Source organism: Indicator indicator, chromosome 2 (genome assembly GCF_027791375.1).
Source record: "Indicator indicator isolate 239-I01 chromosome 2, UM_Iind_1.1, whole genome shotgun sequence".
Classification (NCBI taxonomy): Eukaryota; Metazoa; Chordata; class Aves; order Piciformes; family Indicatoridae; genus Indicator; species Indicator indicator.
The window spans coordinates 8,768,053-8,785,971 of NC_072011.1; the positions used below are offsets into that span (position 1 = coordinate 8,768,053).

Consider the following 17,919-nt stretch of genomic DNA (forward strand, 5'->3'; position numbering starts at 1 on the left):
GCCCCAAACTTTTATAGGCAAAACGAGAATGATGTTTTTTAAAAAAAATTCGTAATTACTGAATTTTTCTCCGTTGCATATGTTTGAGTTGTGAAAACAGGGCTTTGTGAGAGTTCTCAGAATCTACACCTTAAACTCCTGACCTGATACTCAAGTATTATTCATAGTCCTCCACTATAAAATCAAATCATATTCTAACACATCTTCATTCTCTGAAGTGCTGTGTAATAATCAACTCAAAACAAATTATTAGTCTGATTCACAATGAAAGTCACAGGAATGCAGGTAAGCGTCTTAGAGGTTTTACTATTCTTGTAACTGTAAAACTAGGGTTTTGCATTCTGTGCTTTTGTTTTTTTTTTGATTTATTCTTGTTTGTTTTCAAAGTTTCCAAAGGTTAACATAATTTTTGCACCACTAATCTCCAATCCCAATTTAGCTCCTGACCCAACTTAGAAAAGTTTTATGGATTACAATAGCAATGAGGATGAATACGCAGAACAGTGGTACATGCGGTGAAACTGATGAGTGACAAATCACATCAAGTGAGAAAGATTTTCTCATTTCTGCAGTTTTGACACCAGATCTAGTATCTCCCACCTTTCTACAATTCTTTGTAAGAACTTGAGGTTTCTTCATATTGGTTCATAGTGCCATCCAGATAATTTATTTGTTCCAACTCAAAGCAACAGCTCAAACATGGCCAATATTATCTTAGATCAATAACAAAGGCGAGTTAGAATCTATAGGCTTAACTTCATAATTAACTATAGTAATTATTTCATGGCCTTCATGTACGTCCAATTTGCTTTTCCCAAATTATTTTGATTCCAAAATATTGGCTGCAATGACAGGTTAAATAATATTTAATCCTCTTTTTTTTTTGTGTGTCACGTGTGTCCCCATGTCCCCATCTGTCCCTCATCTCATCTCGTCTTTATATGTACACTTAATTGAGGGGAGGAGAGACATAGGAAAGTAGAGGAAATAATTTCATTTATTTATTTCTTGTTTTTCTTGATCTGAATTGCTTACTGCTGAACTCCTTGCCAACATTTAAATGTTGGAAAACATGGAAATACCTCAGTAGGATCCACTGTTCTGTCAATGTAGTAAGAGATCGCCTCTGTCTGACAAGTATCTGCAGGAAGTGAGCAGTGAATCCTTTACATCGTTCAATGCCACCTAATCCAATATCCTAAAGAAAAGAGACAAAGTGGGAGGGAACAGTTTGATGAATAACTGGACAGCAACATTCTTTGTGCCTCTACTTCATTGCACTGTGACTATTTTTATTGTGTTTATGGTTCTGCAACAACAATCACATTAAATTGCACTCCATTGCAGCAATTCTTATCAGGGAATTAGTTCCAATGGTAAATCTACCTTACATAATGATTATTAAAATCTAGAGAGAGGTCACCCTACATTTTGATGCTTGTGACCACTGCTTAAACCACGTGCACAATTAATTTTACCAGATTTAAGTGACAATTACTTTAACTCCTTCCATTAGGACGAGCTCCACTTTTAAAGCCTGTTCACAACACAGAGCAAAACTGATCTCAGCTATGTTCCAGTCTTTATGGCACTGCCAGCTGTGATATTGGACAAGATCACATTGCAAAACAAGAGGTGAAGAACAGTAAGAAGAGGATCTGGAAGAGATTTCCTTTTTCCTAGAATACTGAAGAAGTGGTACTGATTTGTCAAAACTCATTTGTTCTGTCTATTGATTTTAGACTAACTTTTAAGCAAAGAAATGTATCAGCAATTTTGTTCTATACACAGGCTCCAGTTATATCCAATTATAAGCCTCGACTGGTTCTCTCATGAATAACAACTAATCTTGGTTCTGTTTTCCTAACAGGCTTTGATTCAGCATTTTGGGAGCTTCCTTTGTGCACAAAAAGGGATGAAAGATACTGTGTATATAACACACTATTAACTTCAATCACTAAACCAATAATGTTCTGTCATAGAACAACAGGTATTAAGATGCTGCATGTAACGGTTGGGCCCAAATACCATATTTGGTACCAAATTACAGAATAAAGAATGATCTCATCTTTTTGCTACTAGAAAATTTCAGTCCAAACTGGTAAAAAAAAAAAGTTAACAAAAATAGGATTTCTTTTTTTTACTTCAATGTTTTACCTTGGCAGGTGCTAATAATGCTGCCAGAAGTCTAGAGTGGCGTGCAAGTGACCGATAGAAGTACTTCTGGCATCCATCCCATGCAGAAGAAATTTCTGTCAGCAACCTGACAGAGCACACAAAGAAGTCTGATATTAGGAATGCATATAAACACAGTACTGGAACCACCCAGCCAGTTCTTCAACCTAATGAATTTGCTTCCAATTTGTTATTTTGCAAAATCATCTTGTAATTCTTCATTCTTTCCACAACTATTCCAGTCTTAAGAAAACATTTAAATTTTGAGATAAATCCCAAGGAAATGTAAGCAATAGCAGCAAAATTTCCATCTTTGACTGTTATTTCATATGTAATAATGGCATTTTTTTCATGCAGCTAAATCCAGCTTGATAGGGAAACCTTTATTTTGGCCTTGACAAAAGATACTAAAAATAAACTTACACCTGAATAGGACAGTAGCCAGCATGGCTCATTGACAAAAATCCCTTGCTGCTGGAAAAATAGAGCAATGTCTAAAAGAACATCTTTCCTCTAAGGAGGTTTTTCAAGGAATGTCCACTTTGAACTAATTGTGTTTTCTCCTGAAATATCCCATTAGTCAATGAAAACAAAACAATTAAGTAATCCCTGTAAATAAGAGTTCATCTTGAACAAAATCTTTCGCAGTCTGCGTTCTAATATGATGCCAGCAAAACATCCCAGGCAAAGCTGGGTGGTAGAGGATTAACTGAAATCAAATTCACAGTGACAATGAAGCTGAGGATAAAGAGATAAAGAAACACCTCTCTAAGTTGTACATGCCAGGACATTACATACAGGATTTTCAAACTGGGAGGTAATGGGAGGGAAGACAAATGAGTATCTAAAATCCTAGGTGAAATACATGCCAGAAATTCTCTTATAGCTGTAATTCATACAATCTAAGGGTTAGAAATGCTGTGTACATACGTGGCATCCAGTTCATGTGTACAATTTACCACACTGAAGGCATTCTGCAAGTCTAGTGGCCGCAGGTAGAGTACTTCATGATAGTCCTTTGAACGGGACCAAGAAAGACCTTTCCGGTATGACAAACCTGGAATGACATTTAAACACACATGCTTTTGTATGAAAAATGTCACTTAGGCAGTTGGTATTAGGACACATAGGCAAAAACTTTTTCACTGTGAGGGTGACAAAACACTGGAACAGGCTGCCCAGAGAGGTTATAAAGTCTCCTCTGGACATTCAAAACCTACGTGGATGCATTCCTGTGTGACCTGGTCTAGGTGATCAAGCTCTGGCAGGGGGGTTGGATATCTGGATATCTTTCAAGGTCCCTTCCAACGCCAAAGGTTCTTTGATTCTGCGATATAAAATCTCTTGATGTATTTTTCCTAATGCTGATTATGAAAAATCTTTGAACACAATTTTGGTAATGTAAGAACTCATCATAGCTTAGCTGTCTTCAGTTGAACAAGGGTGAAGAACACAGCTGACATAAAACAAACATAGACTTGTGGGTATAAAGGAGGTTGGTGGTGGTGGTGGTGTCATGGTAGGGTCATGGCATGGCCCAGTACAAACCCGGACAGGCCTTAAGATGTCTAGACAGGGTCCCTTTCTCTCCCCTCCTTCCTGCAGAAAGACAGGGCAATGCAGGAAAAAGAACAAAGGAGACAGAACCCCTGCCAGTCTGGTAAACAAGCTGTTTATCTGGGTGAGAGCATGTAAGCTGACCACTGCTCCCCCAGACACAACGTCTTTGTTTCTGTCTTTTATGGCTATAGCCTAGCAGAACGCCTTTCTGTTAGGCAGACTTTATTTCTGGGAAGAATTTACTCAGTACATACTAACACCAAAAATTACAACTGATGCCTTACCCTGCCTCCCAGAAGGCACTTTGCTTTCATTTATTTTCCTATTGCTGTGACACTTTGAGTCAGTTTGTTATCTAACTCACGCCTTCTTGGAACACTTAATACACCCCATTTCTAAGCTTCTTTCTGCAACCACAAGGAACAGGGATTTTTTTGTTTATTTGGGTTTTGTTTCTTAGTTTTTGTTGGTTTTCTTAATTTATTTTATGTTGTTGTTGTGGGTTTTTTGTTTGGTTGGTTTTTTTTGTTTGAGGTTATTAGGATCACTGCAGGGCAGAAACTATGGTGTCCACGAGACACCAAAACACTAAAGTCTCTTCAAAAAAAAAAAAAAAAAAAAGGCAAAGTGGCATTAATTTTTACTTCTGGCTATGCCTTAGCAAAATGCTGTCAGTTATTTAGCAAGACTGCTTCTTTCTGCTGGTATCTAAACTGTCCAGTGACTAGGGACAGCTGATAAATAATTTAACATAACACCAATGAAAAGGCAACAATTAACGAGTTTGGGTAGGTCCTTTACCTAAGATTAGCAAGAGGACCAACAGAGACTGAAGTGTTGAACTGAGTGCCTCCTACAATTCCCATAAACAGACTGTTCAATCTCCATGGCTCAACAACACCTCTGCCAATCTGACCTCTGCCAGTCCATCGAGAGAGGAACTCTCATTCAAACAAGCTAACTTAATTTCAGTTCTGTATTGAGAAGGGATATGAGACAATGAACTTCCCACTTGTTTCTAAAAACTATGCAGTGACTTCTGACTGGAGATGAGTAGATTTCTGCTTCAGAAAAGCTACTCTTTTACATCTAATGGAATGTAGGAAGAACAGAAAGCATTTGAAAGGGCTAACACACCAGGCCAAATAGTCAACAAGGAGAGAGAGACTTAAATGCTTCTACACGTTAGTGGCTCAGTGACTTCAAGAATGTTTTATTATGGTGGCTTTAGATGTATTGGCAAAACTAGTAAAATGCTTAAAAACTTTGTGTTTCTAAATCAGGCACATTTTTGTTAAAAGCTCACCTGTTTTAGCAAGGCTTTTAAAGAGATCTGACAAAGCCCGTTGCTTCTGCATCTGAATATGCTTTGCCTCTGATTTTTGCTTCTCCTTCTCTGCTGTCTGATCAACTGTTAAATTTTGCAGTTCAGCTACAGAATCAATGATACCACCTGTAGAGAAGATAGCAGGAAAAGGTAAGAGGTGTGACAATCTCAAGTGCACAAAGCAGACATGGGAAGGCAGTGTGGGAAGGGAACTGTATTTCTACACCTTTCCCTGATTTCTTTCATTTATGTTACAGAGGTCAACCGTGGTATGGAAATCACAAGAATACTTAACCTGTGAACTGGTCAAGATTTTCCACCAGGCTTAAGAATGAATTCTTTTCTGTAACTGTTGTACACATTTTCTTCATTTTTTTAGTAAGCTTAGGGAGACGATGCTGAAGAGATTCTGTATCAAATGTAATGCCATCCTGACATTCCTCTGGAAGCACCCTCTGAGACAAAAAAGAAAAAGCAGTCCAATTACACATGAACTCAAAGCTGGTTTATTTATCCATTAAGAGTAAATAGCTGCAAAAACAAGGGCTAAATTTTACATTCATCCAAAATGCTGAAACACTTTGGTACCAACACCTAAAGACGTGATGAAACTGCACCAAGTGAAACCAATAACCCTGTTGATTACCAGTAACAGACTTACAAACAAACAGACCACCACCCAACAAAACAAACACATTAGATATATATCAGCTTTCTGCCTCCTCCTTCCACCCTCATGACTATCAGAGGACAAGAACAGGATCAGCTGTTCTCCTGGTCTGAAGAAACAGAATGGAGCCTTAAAAATGGAGAGGAATTGAGCATTTCCCATTCACTCAAAAATTCTAATGAGTTACAATTGTCTCCTTGCACCTTATTAATAAACACTTAATGGATGAGAATAAGAATCTATTTCAGGAAGAAAAATAGTTGCCTTCCTCTCTGAGCTGGACAACTTAAGTTAGAGACACACTTACCTGTGGGGTATGATTTACCATGTACCAACTAGTCCAAGGCAAAAAAAGGGCAAAAACAGTAGCTGTCACACATTTGCTGTTAGTTGACAATGCAATTGCCCTATCAGGATTCAAGCTCAAACTAAGTTTATATTTAATGAGAACTTACATACACACAAATCCTACAGCCACATGATCATTTATCTCGGTCCTTGTTGAGAAATAAAGGGTAATTAACAATTTCAATTCCCAATTCATATTATTCACTAATAGGAAACTAATGAATTGCAGCAGATGATATGCAAGCAAATTGGAGATGAAATGTCATTGTTATTATCTCTGTATTAGAACACAGACACGGTGCCAAATCCATATAGAATGTGCTTGTACTTTCCTGCTGCATTCCCACCCATCTGCAGTGTTGCATAACACGGAACACAAGTAAGATCAAAAGTTGGTGATATATTCAACAGACCTGACTCACAAAATTTTTCTGCATTCATCATTGAAAAGCAACATATAGATGGGAACAGATAAAATATCCTTCCCACATTTTGCATACAGAATAGAGTCACCTTGGCAACATCTGTTCTAGTAGACAGGAGTTTTCTTAATGTGTTGTTTAGCCTCTGAACTTTGGTCTCTTTGTTCTCAGATTCTTCCTGTTTTTGCAAGCAATCCAGGTGCTCTTCCTTACCAATTTCCACCAAAGCAGGCTGACATGGCTCATCCAGAACAGATTCAAACTTCTTCATGAATTTAAAGAGGGTCCTAATTACCAAAAGAAAGTAAAAATATCACTGGGTTTTATAATCCTCTCAGTGCTAGAAATAAATGTTCCCACTGTGTTATGGGTAGAAGAAACATTCTTGCATTTAAATTTAATCAACAAATCTAGGTGACTCTGGATTTCATCTAGAAGGAAGATTTCAAATATAGAGCTCTGAGTTACCTGCGTATTTTTTCAACTGACTGTTTTATAGCCCAGAAGCTGACATCGTTCCACTTGGAAATTTTCACAAATTCCTATCAGGAAAACAAACAAAAGTGATTACCTAGAGAAATTCAATGAAGCCTTTGCATATAAAAGATTATCTATCATTAAAGCTCATCAGATATGATGATTAGCCTTAAAATGCAAGACTTTTTAGTAAGTGTCAAAAATATTACATAGGCATCTGATTCCATGTATACACGTGGTCACACTAAAACTGCTGCAGAGCAAAAGGCTGTGAAATCCAGAGGGGCTTCACTACTGGGTAGAAATCTTCATGGCTAAATGGTACTGACCAAACATGAAAGACTTCAACCAACCCCTCCACCTCAACAGAAAATTCTTGCCAAAGAAAATACGAAGCATAATCATAGAATCATAGAATGGTCTGGGTTGGAAGGGACCTCCAAAAGTCATCTAGTCCAACTCCCCCTGCAGTCAGCAGGGACATCCTCAACTAGACCGGGTTGCCCAGAGTAGGGATTTCATTGGCCATAGAGCTATTATATACAAACTCAAACAATAACTGCTCCACTGTCCCTTTGGTTAGATCAATATATTGTCTGGGTGAAACTTCCTTTTACCTTAAGTTCCTTTTCTATAGGGTGACGAAGTTCAGCAATTCTGGCCTCAACGCACTCTGAAAACTGCTTATAGTAATTGTATAGATTCCACAGGATGCTGCACAGGATGTCTGGAAGGGACAGACAATAACAAGCTTCTTTTTAAAACACAGTAAGTATTCTTTAGTATCAAGAGAAGAAATGCATGCATCCACACACCCTTTTTGTTTTTTAAAATCACAAAACTTAGCAACACCCAAAGATTGGGTAAACTGACCAGCAGTGCTCTCCGTGATAACAGAAAAAACACCACAATCATTCAGGTTGGAAAAGACCCTTGGGATCATCAAGTCCAGCCATTAACCCTACCCTAAAAAGTTCACCCCCTAAACCATATCCCCAAGCACCAAATTTAAACGACCTTTAAACACATCCAGAGATGATGACCATAGGCTTGTGTTGTATTTACGAGCTTAGTGATCTGTTTGGGAAGTCCTGAATACCCGATGATCAAGTTGTTGTAAAGACAACTCAATACATGTAAGGCTAACAACTTACCCTTTTCTGCTGCTTGTGGCATCAGCAAGACATGGCAGTGGAAAACCAGGAGTGCTTGAAGTCGTGCATGAAATTCTCCCAGACCAGATCCTTCGATGAAAGCCTGTAGTGTGCTGACCAGTGTTTTCAGATCCATTTGCTCAGTTTCTGAACATCATACCAGAAATTTAGAAGGGGGAGAAATAAACAAACAACCAACCCCCCACAAAACCCAAACAAACCCTGTACATGAAAATTGTCTGCTGTCTGTAAACTTTCAACTAAATATCAGGTCTGTATTAGAAAAGAGGCAGGGGGGGTGGTGGGGAGAATTCTAATTTAACAATAAGCAATCAACAAATACCACACAGGAAAGAAAGGAGAGGGGATGAGAGAGGCAGCAGTGAGATAGTGACTGAGAAGGCCAACCATATGTCCAATTTCAGAGTACATCAAATATTTAAAGAATACTTGCTATTCTCTGCGAATGAAAGGCTTTTTTGGTCATTGAGGCATACTACAAATTAGCCACTGCCAGTTCCTTTACTCCTCAAAATTACAAAGACAGAAGTAGATCCTGAAAAATCTGGTATAGTGTCTTTAGAGCAAATTACCTATGGGAGAAGGCAGGCTGCCCACTTGGAGATATAAAATAATCCTAGGTTATGAAGCTCTCCAACTAATTGCATTAATTAGTCACAACACTGAAAGAACCCTGCCCAATATTAAAGGATGCTACTTTTGTCTTCACAACTGTATTGAATTTTGAGGAGACAAGGGACTGATAACTGTTTACTTTCCCTATTTTACATCATGTGAGCACCTGCAGACAGATTTGCTAAGAACAGTAGGTACCAAACCACTTACTGTAAGAATTCTTTAGGGTTTATACAGGGTGTTAAAAGCAGCTCAGCTGGGATATCGATTATGCTTTGTGCAGTTAAAAAAAAATGAGGTGCCTTTTCCAGCTGCAGATGGAGGCGACCTACTCTCCCAATCTGTTTGAAATGTTTATATTTGCATCATGTGGTCAGCACAGTTGTACTTTCTTTTAGATGCTTTTTACAGACTTTTTTTTTTCCAAATGTACAATGTTAGTCCTGAGAGGCAGAGGTGGTTCCAGAAATAAATACCGAGTGAGATTCTGTCTACACAGAAGACCCTATACAGCAATGGAATTTGTTGTAGGGAAAAAAAGTACAAGAACTACACCTGAAAGTGCATTCTCAAACTCTAGCATCCTTAGTTATTGCTAGAACTGTATCACATATTCATAGGAGGACAGCACTTACCTTCTGTGTTTGTCTCTGTCTGCTCTTGAACAAACTTTTCAATCATCTGATAGATTGAGAACCAGTGCTTGGTGGATTTCTCTGCATGCTGCTTCATAATATTGTCCAAACTTACTGACCAGCAGCTGAAAACAATAAAGGAAGGGACAAAAAACAAAACAAAACAAAACAAAAATACTCTGGTTAGTTTGGGCTTCAAAACAACACAAATTTTATTCTCTGTTTCTACTAAACTAAAGGAAAATTTTACAGGATGGAGTATCTATATATATGTAGTTAATTCACACAATCAGCTCCTGAGGATCACTGCTTTGTCACTACTATTAAATAAGAGACAAGAAATGCAAGAGCTAGGGACAGTAAAACAAAATCAATTTCTTTTCACAAAACTAGAGGCAGACTTGTGGAATTCCTGATCATGGCATACAGTGAAGATAAAAGTGCAAAAAATTTTACTTAGCAGGACAATAACTTTTAAGGAAAATTTAATGGGTGTTCTTAAATAGACAAAACACTGCAGGCTCAGTAGAATGAAACCCTAGAATGAAAACAGGAGAACACTGGGAAAACATCAGGATGTACTGCATCAGTACTGTGGTTAATCTGTTTTGCTTCTGCTCTTCCTGAGGCATTTACATAGGGTCACCATGAGCTGGAGATGCTCATTCTGAGCCAGTACAGCTGCTACTTTGGGATTCTTTTTCCCTCACATCGTTACTAGGACAGACAGAGACACACAGAAGTCTGTTCCATGATTAAGACAACTCTACATTGGAATGTGACTCTGTACAGAAACAGAAGCTTGCAGTATCTATGGAAAAGCAGTAGGGAAGGACAGGTCTTACTTCAGCTCCAGTCTGCGCCACTGAATAATCAGTTGTGTGACCAAAGCCAGATGTTTTCTCAAGGACAAAGCTCGACCAGCATTTTCCTCCCAGTCCTAAAAAAAAAATAAAATTAAAAATAAAATAAAAAATTCTCCTTTACACAAAGTCAGAAATTAGTCTTTGCATGGCAAGATTTATGCAGTACTCTGGATTACATTCCTGCTCCTTAAATTTAAGAGTATGGAGCAAATTCACTTCCCCAAATCCTGATAAGTAAACAGGTTATTTTATTATGGTATCAATGCCAATAAGGAAACAAAAGAGTTTACCCCTAGCTCTTTTCCTACCTGTGCCTTTGAAAGAAGAATTTCCAAACCATTCAGGAACTTTGAGAGAGGACTAGAGAGTGGAAAACTCTGGATTCTGTCCACCACAACTAACAGCTGCAGAATGAAAAACAAGCATTCAACCTATAGTAAATGATCTTCAACAGAAGTAGTCATGTAAATAAGTTAATTTGTATTAGCATAAACCTCCTCTGCAAGATACATGATTTTTTTTATTTTAAACTGCTTCTTCATTTTAATATAAACTCATTAGTAGTTCAGTGAAGGCCAGTCCACTTGGGGAAAGGAGCACAAATGACCTAATACAAACAATCCCAATCAATTCTCAGTTTTTGCATTACTCTCATATAATCTGAGGGCTACACAAGCCCTGTCGTTGGGATCAAAGAGATTAATTTTAAAGTACTAAGAAAAAGTGGTTTTTTGGGAAAAACAAAAACAGGAGCCCAACCAGCAACAGAACTTTAAAAAATTTTTGCGAGTTATGGCAGATTTAAAACTGCTTAAAGCTGTAGTATCAGAGTGGGCAGTGAATGCCACCTAGTACTTTGTAACTCAAATAGAACCACTAATAATACCTAATACCTCTTAAGAAGAAACAAGTTTGTCTTCAAAACATCTGCCTGAGTAATCCAGACAACATCTAGACAAGTGTATACATCTATATAATTATGTCTACACATACACCCCAAATGCAATTCAAAATGCTTTGTTTTTAACCAAGCATTTCTTGAGGTGTTTTTACCTGCACAAGTACTGGATGCTCTGGCCATTCCTGCAGTAGCCTGTTTACTTCCTTAACAAAATCATCAAGCACCGGCTGGCACTGTCGGACTTGCTGGATGTTAGGATGCTGGTAGAAGTCATAAGGGCCATCTTGCTGCAGGGTGAGATCCGAAGCTAATTCCTCAAAAAAGGTATTGTGAAGAAGAGTGCTAACTAGAAGCTGGCTTCCCAGCAGACTATCATTCATTTCAGCACCTAGGAAGCAAAAAAAAAAAAAAAAAAAAGACATTACACATGCTGTTAATTCTTTTTTCAGTTGAATAGCTGAAGGGTTTTTTTCTTCCCTGTATCACAAGCCTCAGCATATTATGTGTTACAAGGATGTAGGAATATGCCACATAAGCAATGAGATGAGAGGATGGATTAAAAAAAAGGTATTTAAAGTTTTTCTATTTTACTAAGTTTTTACATAAAAAGTAAAATTGGCATCCTGAAGGTGGGCTCTGATTCTGTCAGAAGACTACAATTGTTCTGTGCATAAATTCACATCAAGGAGATACTGACTACAATATTAGTAGCGAAGCTCTGTGAAAAAGTAATTCAGTATAAACACACAAAACCCCAATATATATTACACCTCAGGTATGAATACAAAAGTAAGTTACTGTACAAACAGCAGCCCTTATCTGCTGCTTCTTAACTGCACATATACACATCTAGATTAGAACTGCTTTGAGAAGTGATGATCCTGAGGTATTGGACATTGTTACAATGATCTGCACATCGAATGTACCAAAACAACCCACCCATAACAAAAAAACCCCACAAAATAAAAAACCCAAACCCAACAACCAACACCTTTAAAAAAGAAAAGAGGAAAAAAAAAGAAAAAAGAAAATGAGAGCTCCATTTGAACTAATTTTTTTATGACCTTAATTAAAAAATTTTACTCCTGGGAAATTTCTGCAAGTGCATCACCTTCCACAGGACTTCACTTAGTATTGCATTTATTCTTAAACTGTGTTGGTCTTATGGATTAACAAGTAGAATTTTAAAACCACAAATCATAAAAGAAATAAACCCATAAACCATAAAAGAATAATAATTTTTTTTTAAATCGTGCATTTTTCCCACTACAGGTCTGCAATACGATTATTTTGAAACAATCATTAATTGTTCTCTAAAACTCCCTGGAAGGAGGCTGGAGTGAGGTGGGGTGGTCTCTTCTCTCTGGTATCAGGTGATAGAACAAAAGAAAATGGCCTGAAATCGTGCCAAGAGAGATTTAGGTTGGATATTAGGAAAAATTTCTTTCCTACAAGAGTGGTCAGGCATTGGAACAGGCTGCCCAGGGAGGCAGTGGAGTCACCATCCCTGAAGGTGTTCAAGAAGTGGATGGACATGGCACTTTGGGTTTAGTGGTTTAGTGGCCACGGTGGTGTTGGGTTGAAAGCTGTACTCAAGGATCTTGGATGTCTCTTCCAACCAAAATAATACTATGGAAGTTAAATCTGCAGGTCTGAAATACTGCTAGCAATCTTACCAATTAAAGGATAGAACTGTGACACCAGGCATGCACCAGTCTGATAGCAGGAAATAAATGTACTGAAATAATGTTTGGCTTGATGAGAAGGCAGACTCTGTTGATACCAGAGGGATCGAGCAAAGTTTAAGCACAACTGCTGATGAACCATCATTACTGTTTGCATTGAGCTCTTGGACAAGAGGGCTCTCTCAACTTCCAGCTGGTCTTCCAATGGATCTTCAGTTTCCATTTTTTCTTCTAGGGTTGGCTGAGCTGTGATATCTTCAAAGTCCTGCAGATCACATGATAATCAAAAGTCAACGACAATTTCTTCCTTTAATGCCTACCCTCTCCCCCATCTCCCTTTTGGCAGCAATATGCTACTGATTTGGAGCTGGTGCTATACAGATCAATACACTGCCTGCCCCACAGCTCAGGTGTCCATCTGAAATGGAACAGAGGGGAACAGGCCAGTTAAGGGCACAACTACAGCTGGCAAGAGTGCAGTACAGCAATCCTTGAGCTGCTGCCAAGTAAGAATCTTTCCCAAAAAAATCAGCAGCAGTTATAATCATAAACCACCTCAATGCTGGATTTCTGTACTGCAAAACACAGCTTAGTGAAGACATATTTCAGAAGTCATTCAGTAACACAGGTCAGTCCAATTTGAGTAGAATCTCACAGCTTCATAAAATCAAGATCAACCTTCTTCACAAATAACTGATTATATTGTTTGCAGTTATGAAGCTAGGGATTATTCACCTGAACCACAGTACAGTTCAAGACCAAAAATTAATTCCAAAAAACTTTCTACAAGCAGAAGGTGAAATGCAGTAAAAGCACAGTACTTAATACCTCAATATCAAAATTAACCACTATTTTTCTTTTGACTGAAGAAAAAGCTACTTCATTCCTCATCTTGTATTACTTAGAGCACATTATTTTCAGGAGCTACTTCAAATGTAGTTTTCATGTTTGTTTACAAAAGTTATAGTTGTTACCTTCTCATGAAAAGGAAATCTCCTCCTAAATTCTTCTTCTTCCTCCTCTTCCTCACTCCGTCCTGTCCCATGGCTTTTACTTTTGTATCTGTACAGACTGTGTTGCATAGCCTCCTGCTCTTGGGCACGACGCTCCTGTTCATCCCATTCATTTATAATTGCCTATGGAAACACAAAGCAGCATACTTTTACACAAGCTGATCTGTCTTGTTTGGCTCTTTCCTACTCTTCAGTATACAACAGTGCAAACCAAAACCATCTTACTTAAAGGAACATCTGTGAGTTCCCATCTCAACAAGCCAATGAGGAAAAAGCAAAGACAACTGCATGCAACAGGACACTTGGCCAAGTTCTAGTATCCTTTCTTAACCACTTTATAAAGAAACTCTCTACAGAGTTTGGGGGATTTTATGTATGGTTTTGGTTTGTTTCTTTTTAATAAATAAAATCTTTGATAAACATTACAGACTATGATTTTAAGCCTTGATGAAAAAAAAAAGAGCAAATCTACTATTTTAGATTATGTTAAAGTTACATTTTATCAGTTCATTGGAAAAAAAAAAAGAGAAAATTTTAAGAACACTACATTGACAATTATCAGACTAGACTCATATGATGGCTTTGGTTGGAAGACATCTCCAAAGATCATGTAGACCAAACCCCTTCAGAGGGCAGGGACATTTTCTACTCGATCAGGTTACTTGAAGCTTTGTCCAACCTGACCTTCAACAACACTTCCAGGGATGAGGCAACCTTTTCCAATGCATCACCACCCTCATTTGTGAAAAATGTCTGCTTTACATTTAATCTAAATCTACCTTCCTTCAGTTTAAAACCATTCTGCCTTGTCCTATTGCTAAAAGCCTAAACAGGCTTGAAATGCTGTGTCCAGCAGGAGTTGGGAGGTGATTGTCCCCTTGGTACTCAGCTCTGGTGAGCCCACAACTTGAGTATTGTGTCCAGTTTTGGGCACCTCAATACAAGAGAGATGTTGAGGTGCTGGAGCCAGTGCAGAGGAGAGCAATGAAGCTGGGGAAGGGCCTGGAGAATAAATCTTACAAACAGCTGGGGCTAATTAGTTTGAATAGGGAGGCTGAGGGGGAGACTCATTGCTGTCAGTAACTACCTGAAAGGACCTTGTAGAGAGGCTGGTGCTGGTCTCATCTCACAGGCAATTAGTGACAGAACAAGAGGGAATGGCCTCAAGCTGCAACTGGGTAGGTTTAGACTGGACATCAGAAAACTTTTTTCAGGGAAGGAGTGGTCAGGCATTGGAATATGCTGCCCAGGGAGGTGGTTGAGTCACCAAGCCTGGATGTGTTTCATGGTGGTTTGGATGTGTTGCTTGGGGATATGGTTTAGAGGTGAACCTTGTAGAGCAGGGTTCTTGGTTGGACTTGGTGCTCCTGAGGGTCTTTTCCAACCTGAATGTGTCTGTGATTCTGTGATTAACAGATCCATGTCTTTCTTGCATGGCAGCTGAGTGCAAGACGCTGGCATTCAGATTACATTACCTGACAGAGATGTCTAAAAAGCTGCAGAGATTTCTGGTCCATCTCTCCTCTGGCTAGCACATGACATCGAAGATGTAGCAAAGCATTCACTAGGAGTTGTTCCAGAGTTGGGCAAGGCTGCACTACTCCCTCAGATTCTCCTTCAGAGTGCTTCAGAGAAAACTTTTTAAGCCCATGAAGGACCTCAACTGAATTCACTGAGCATAAAATTTCTGCACGAGCTAAGTAAGTGGGGAAGGCATGGCCAACAGAAGGAAATGACAACAAAGAAGTGAGGAGGTTGGTGAGATCAGCTGGACGCACAAAACTTTTCAGCACTGCATAAACTTCAGAAGCCACCAATCGCATGCCATGCTGCAACTGTAAGATGGCAGCTTGCAGTGGAACGATGGCATCAGGGAATGCAGCATACTCCTCTGCCAGGTGTTTTCTGAAGTGATGGTGTGATTGTTGCCAAGATGCTTCCTCATTTAACAGGTTTTGTACTGACTGGAGTGATTTAGGTCCTTGCCCACGAAGGAACTGCAGAAGGCGACCTAAAAGATCTTGTACTGAAGAAACCCGTGCTATGCTGTTGATGTACTGGTGAGTTTCCTGGTATAAGCAATCATAGGGTGGAGCTGGAGGCCTGAAGGCCTTTTTTCTGGAAAGATTGCTTATTTGCTCTTTCAGTCTTTGCATTTTTTCATGCAACAGTCTGTTAAGAGATAACATTGACCAGTTTGAACATATTTCATATAAATATTTTTATATAGACATAAATTGTTAACATAGAAGTTTGATATAAAAAAGGATTCATCAGAAGTACTCAACTGGTTTGTGTCAAACAGTAAACAAGGAGAAAAACAAGAAGCTACACCTGTATAGCATGCACAGGTACTTCCCCCCACTTGGCCTGCCTTGTCACTTCAACAAACTGCAATTACTTTTTTGCTTGCTACCTGACAGTTCTGTGAGCACCAAGTTAAAAAGGGTATTACTGGAAGCAACCAGTAAAACTCAGCCATTCAGAATTTGCTTTCAATGACTCTTGTTTTTTAAGTAATCGCATAGAACTATTAAGATTCTTGACAGGTATAATAATGAAACTGAAAGCTTCCATTAATAGTGGAAAATCATTAATCATAGAACCATAGAATGATCTGTGCCTGAAGGGACCTCCAAAGATCATCTAGTCCAACCTCCCAACTACATCAGGTTGGCCAGGGTCTTGTCAAGCCTAACCTTGAATATCTCCAGGGAAGGGGCCTCAACCACCTCCCTGGGCAACCTGTTCCAGTGTTCTACCACCATCATAGTAAAGAGCTTGTTCCTAACATCCAATCTAAATCTGCTCTTCTCCAGCTTGAAGACATTGTCCCTCCTCCTGTCACTGCAGGACTTTGTAAACAGCCTCTCTCCATCTTTCTTCCTTCAGGTACTAGAAGGCTGCAATCAGGTCTCTCAAGAGCCTCCTCTTCTCCAGGATGAACAATCCCAGCTCGCTCAGTCTGTCCTTGTAGCAGAGGTGCTCCAACTCCCTGATCACTCTCATGGCCCTCCTCTGGACCTGCTCAATCAGGTCCATGTCCTCCCTACACTGGGTGAGGTCTCACCAGAGCAAAGTGGTAGAATTACCTCTCTGGATCTTCTGGCAAGCCATCTTTTGATGCAGCCCAGGATGTGATTTGGGGCTGCAAGCACACACTGCCTGCTCATGTCCAGTTTCTCATCCATCAGCACCATCAGTTCTTTTCCTCAGGACTGCTATCTAACACCTCATATCCTAGTCTGTATTACTAGTGAGGATTATCTCCAGGAACACCTGGAAACCTACACAAAGAAGAACTATCTCTGGACTTAAAATTTCCTCCTCAAACTCTTCGGACAAAACAACAAAACAACCCAACAACAAAACAATGGCTACAAATTGTGAATACTGACAACAAACTCTGTGTAGCAAGATATTTAATTCATTCACAGCTCTGTAGGAAAACACTGTGGCTAAAATACACATCTGGAGATTTTTACCCAGTACAATCAGTCCAAGAACTCTGCAATACAGGACTGGCATCTATCAAGGCCTTGAAGAATTACAGTGATAGATACACATTCCACTTTGTTTCAATTTATTGAAAACATTGTCACAATTTAAACTACCTAATTCAGACATATGGCTTTGTTTTCACCTCTGAACATAGTTTCAACTTTACCGAGATACCAACATCACTGCTTTAATTGTTGCATTTACAGCAGCACAAAGTGGGTACAGACAATTCCTTAGTCACTGCAAATAAAAAAGAAAAGCTTCTCTATTTTTCTTCACCACCTCAATAAGCAAATTGATACTTTAAAATTAGCAACCCTTATTTCTGTAGAACACAAAAATTATCAAGCCGTGGAGAAAAGCTCTGGAGCCCAAGCATCCAAAGAAGATAATTTAAACTCTAAAGCAAAAGAGTTAAGTGTCTGAGATATTACCTGAGATGGGGATGAATATAGTTGCTGACTGCTTCATCTTCAATACTTCTTCCTGTATGCAGCTGGGATGAGAAATCATTTGTTTTCCATTCACACTCCAGCTGGTATAACTAAA

The 17,919-nt window shown here is 38.9% G+C and overlaps 1 protein-coding gene across 1 annotated transcript in view; it reads right to left on the minus strand.

Annotated features, from left to right (window-relative positions):
* Positions 1–17,919, minus strand: part of MDN1 (midasin AAA ATPase 1) — a 111,485-nt gene that overhangs the window by 22,069 nt on the left and 71,497 nt on the right. The window contains exons 62-78 of the mRNA XM_054399271.1: positions 17,805–17,914; positions 15,345–16,041; positions 13,831–13,992; positions 12,848–13,121; positions 11,324–11,559; positions 10,579–10,674; positions 10,250–10,344; positions 9,405–9,529; positions 8,134–8,280; positions 7,597–7,706; positions 6,971–7,044; positions 6,594–6,789; positions 5,358–5,517; positions 5,042–5,188; positions 3,106–3,232; positions 2,158–2,263; positions 1,083–1,198 (exon numbers count right to left, since the gene is read on the minus strand). Coding sequence (XP_054255246.1) covers positions 1,083–1,198; positions 2,158–2,263; positions 3,106–3,232; positions 5,042–5,188; positions 5,358–5,517; positions 6,594–6,789; positions 6,971–7,044; positions 7,597–7,706; positions 8,134–8,280; positions 9,405–9,529; positions 10,250–10,344; positions 10,579–10,674; positions 11,324–11,559; positions 12,848–13,121; positions 13,831–13,992; positions 15,345–16,041; positions 17,805–17,914 — 2,978 coding nt within the window. The remainder of the gene's footprint in view (positions 1–1,082; positions 1,199–2,157; positions 2,264–3,105; positions 3,233–5,041; positions 5,189–5,357; positions 5,518–6,593; positions 6,790–6,970; positions 7,045–7,596; positions 7,707–8,133; positions 8,281–9,404; positions 9,530–10,249; positions 10,345–10,578; positions 10,675–11,323; positions 11,560–12,847; positions 13,122–13,830; positions 13,993–15,344; positions 16,042–17,804; positions 17,915–17,919) is intronic.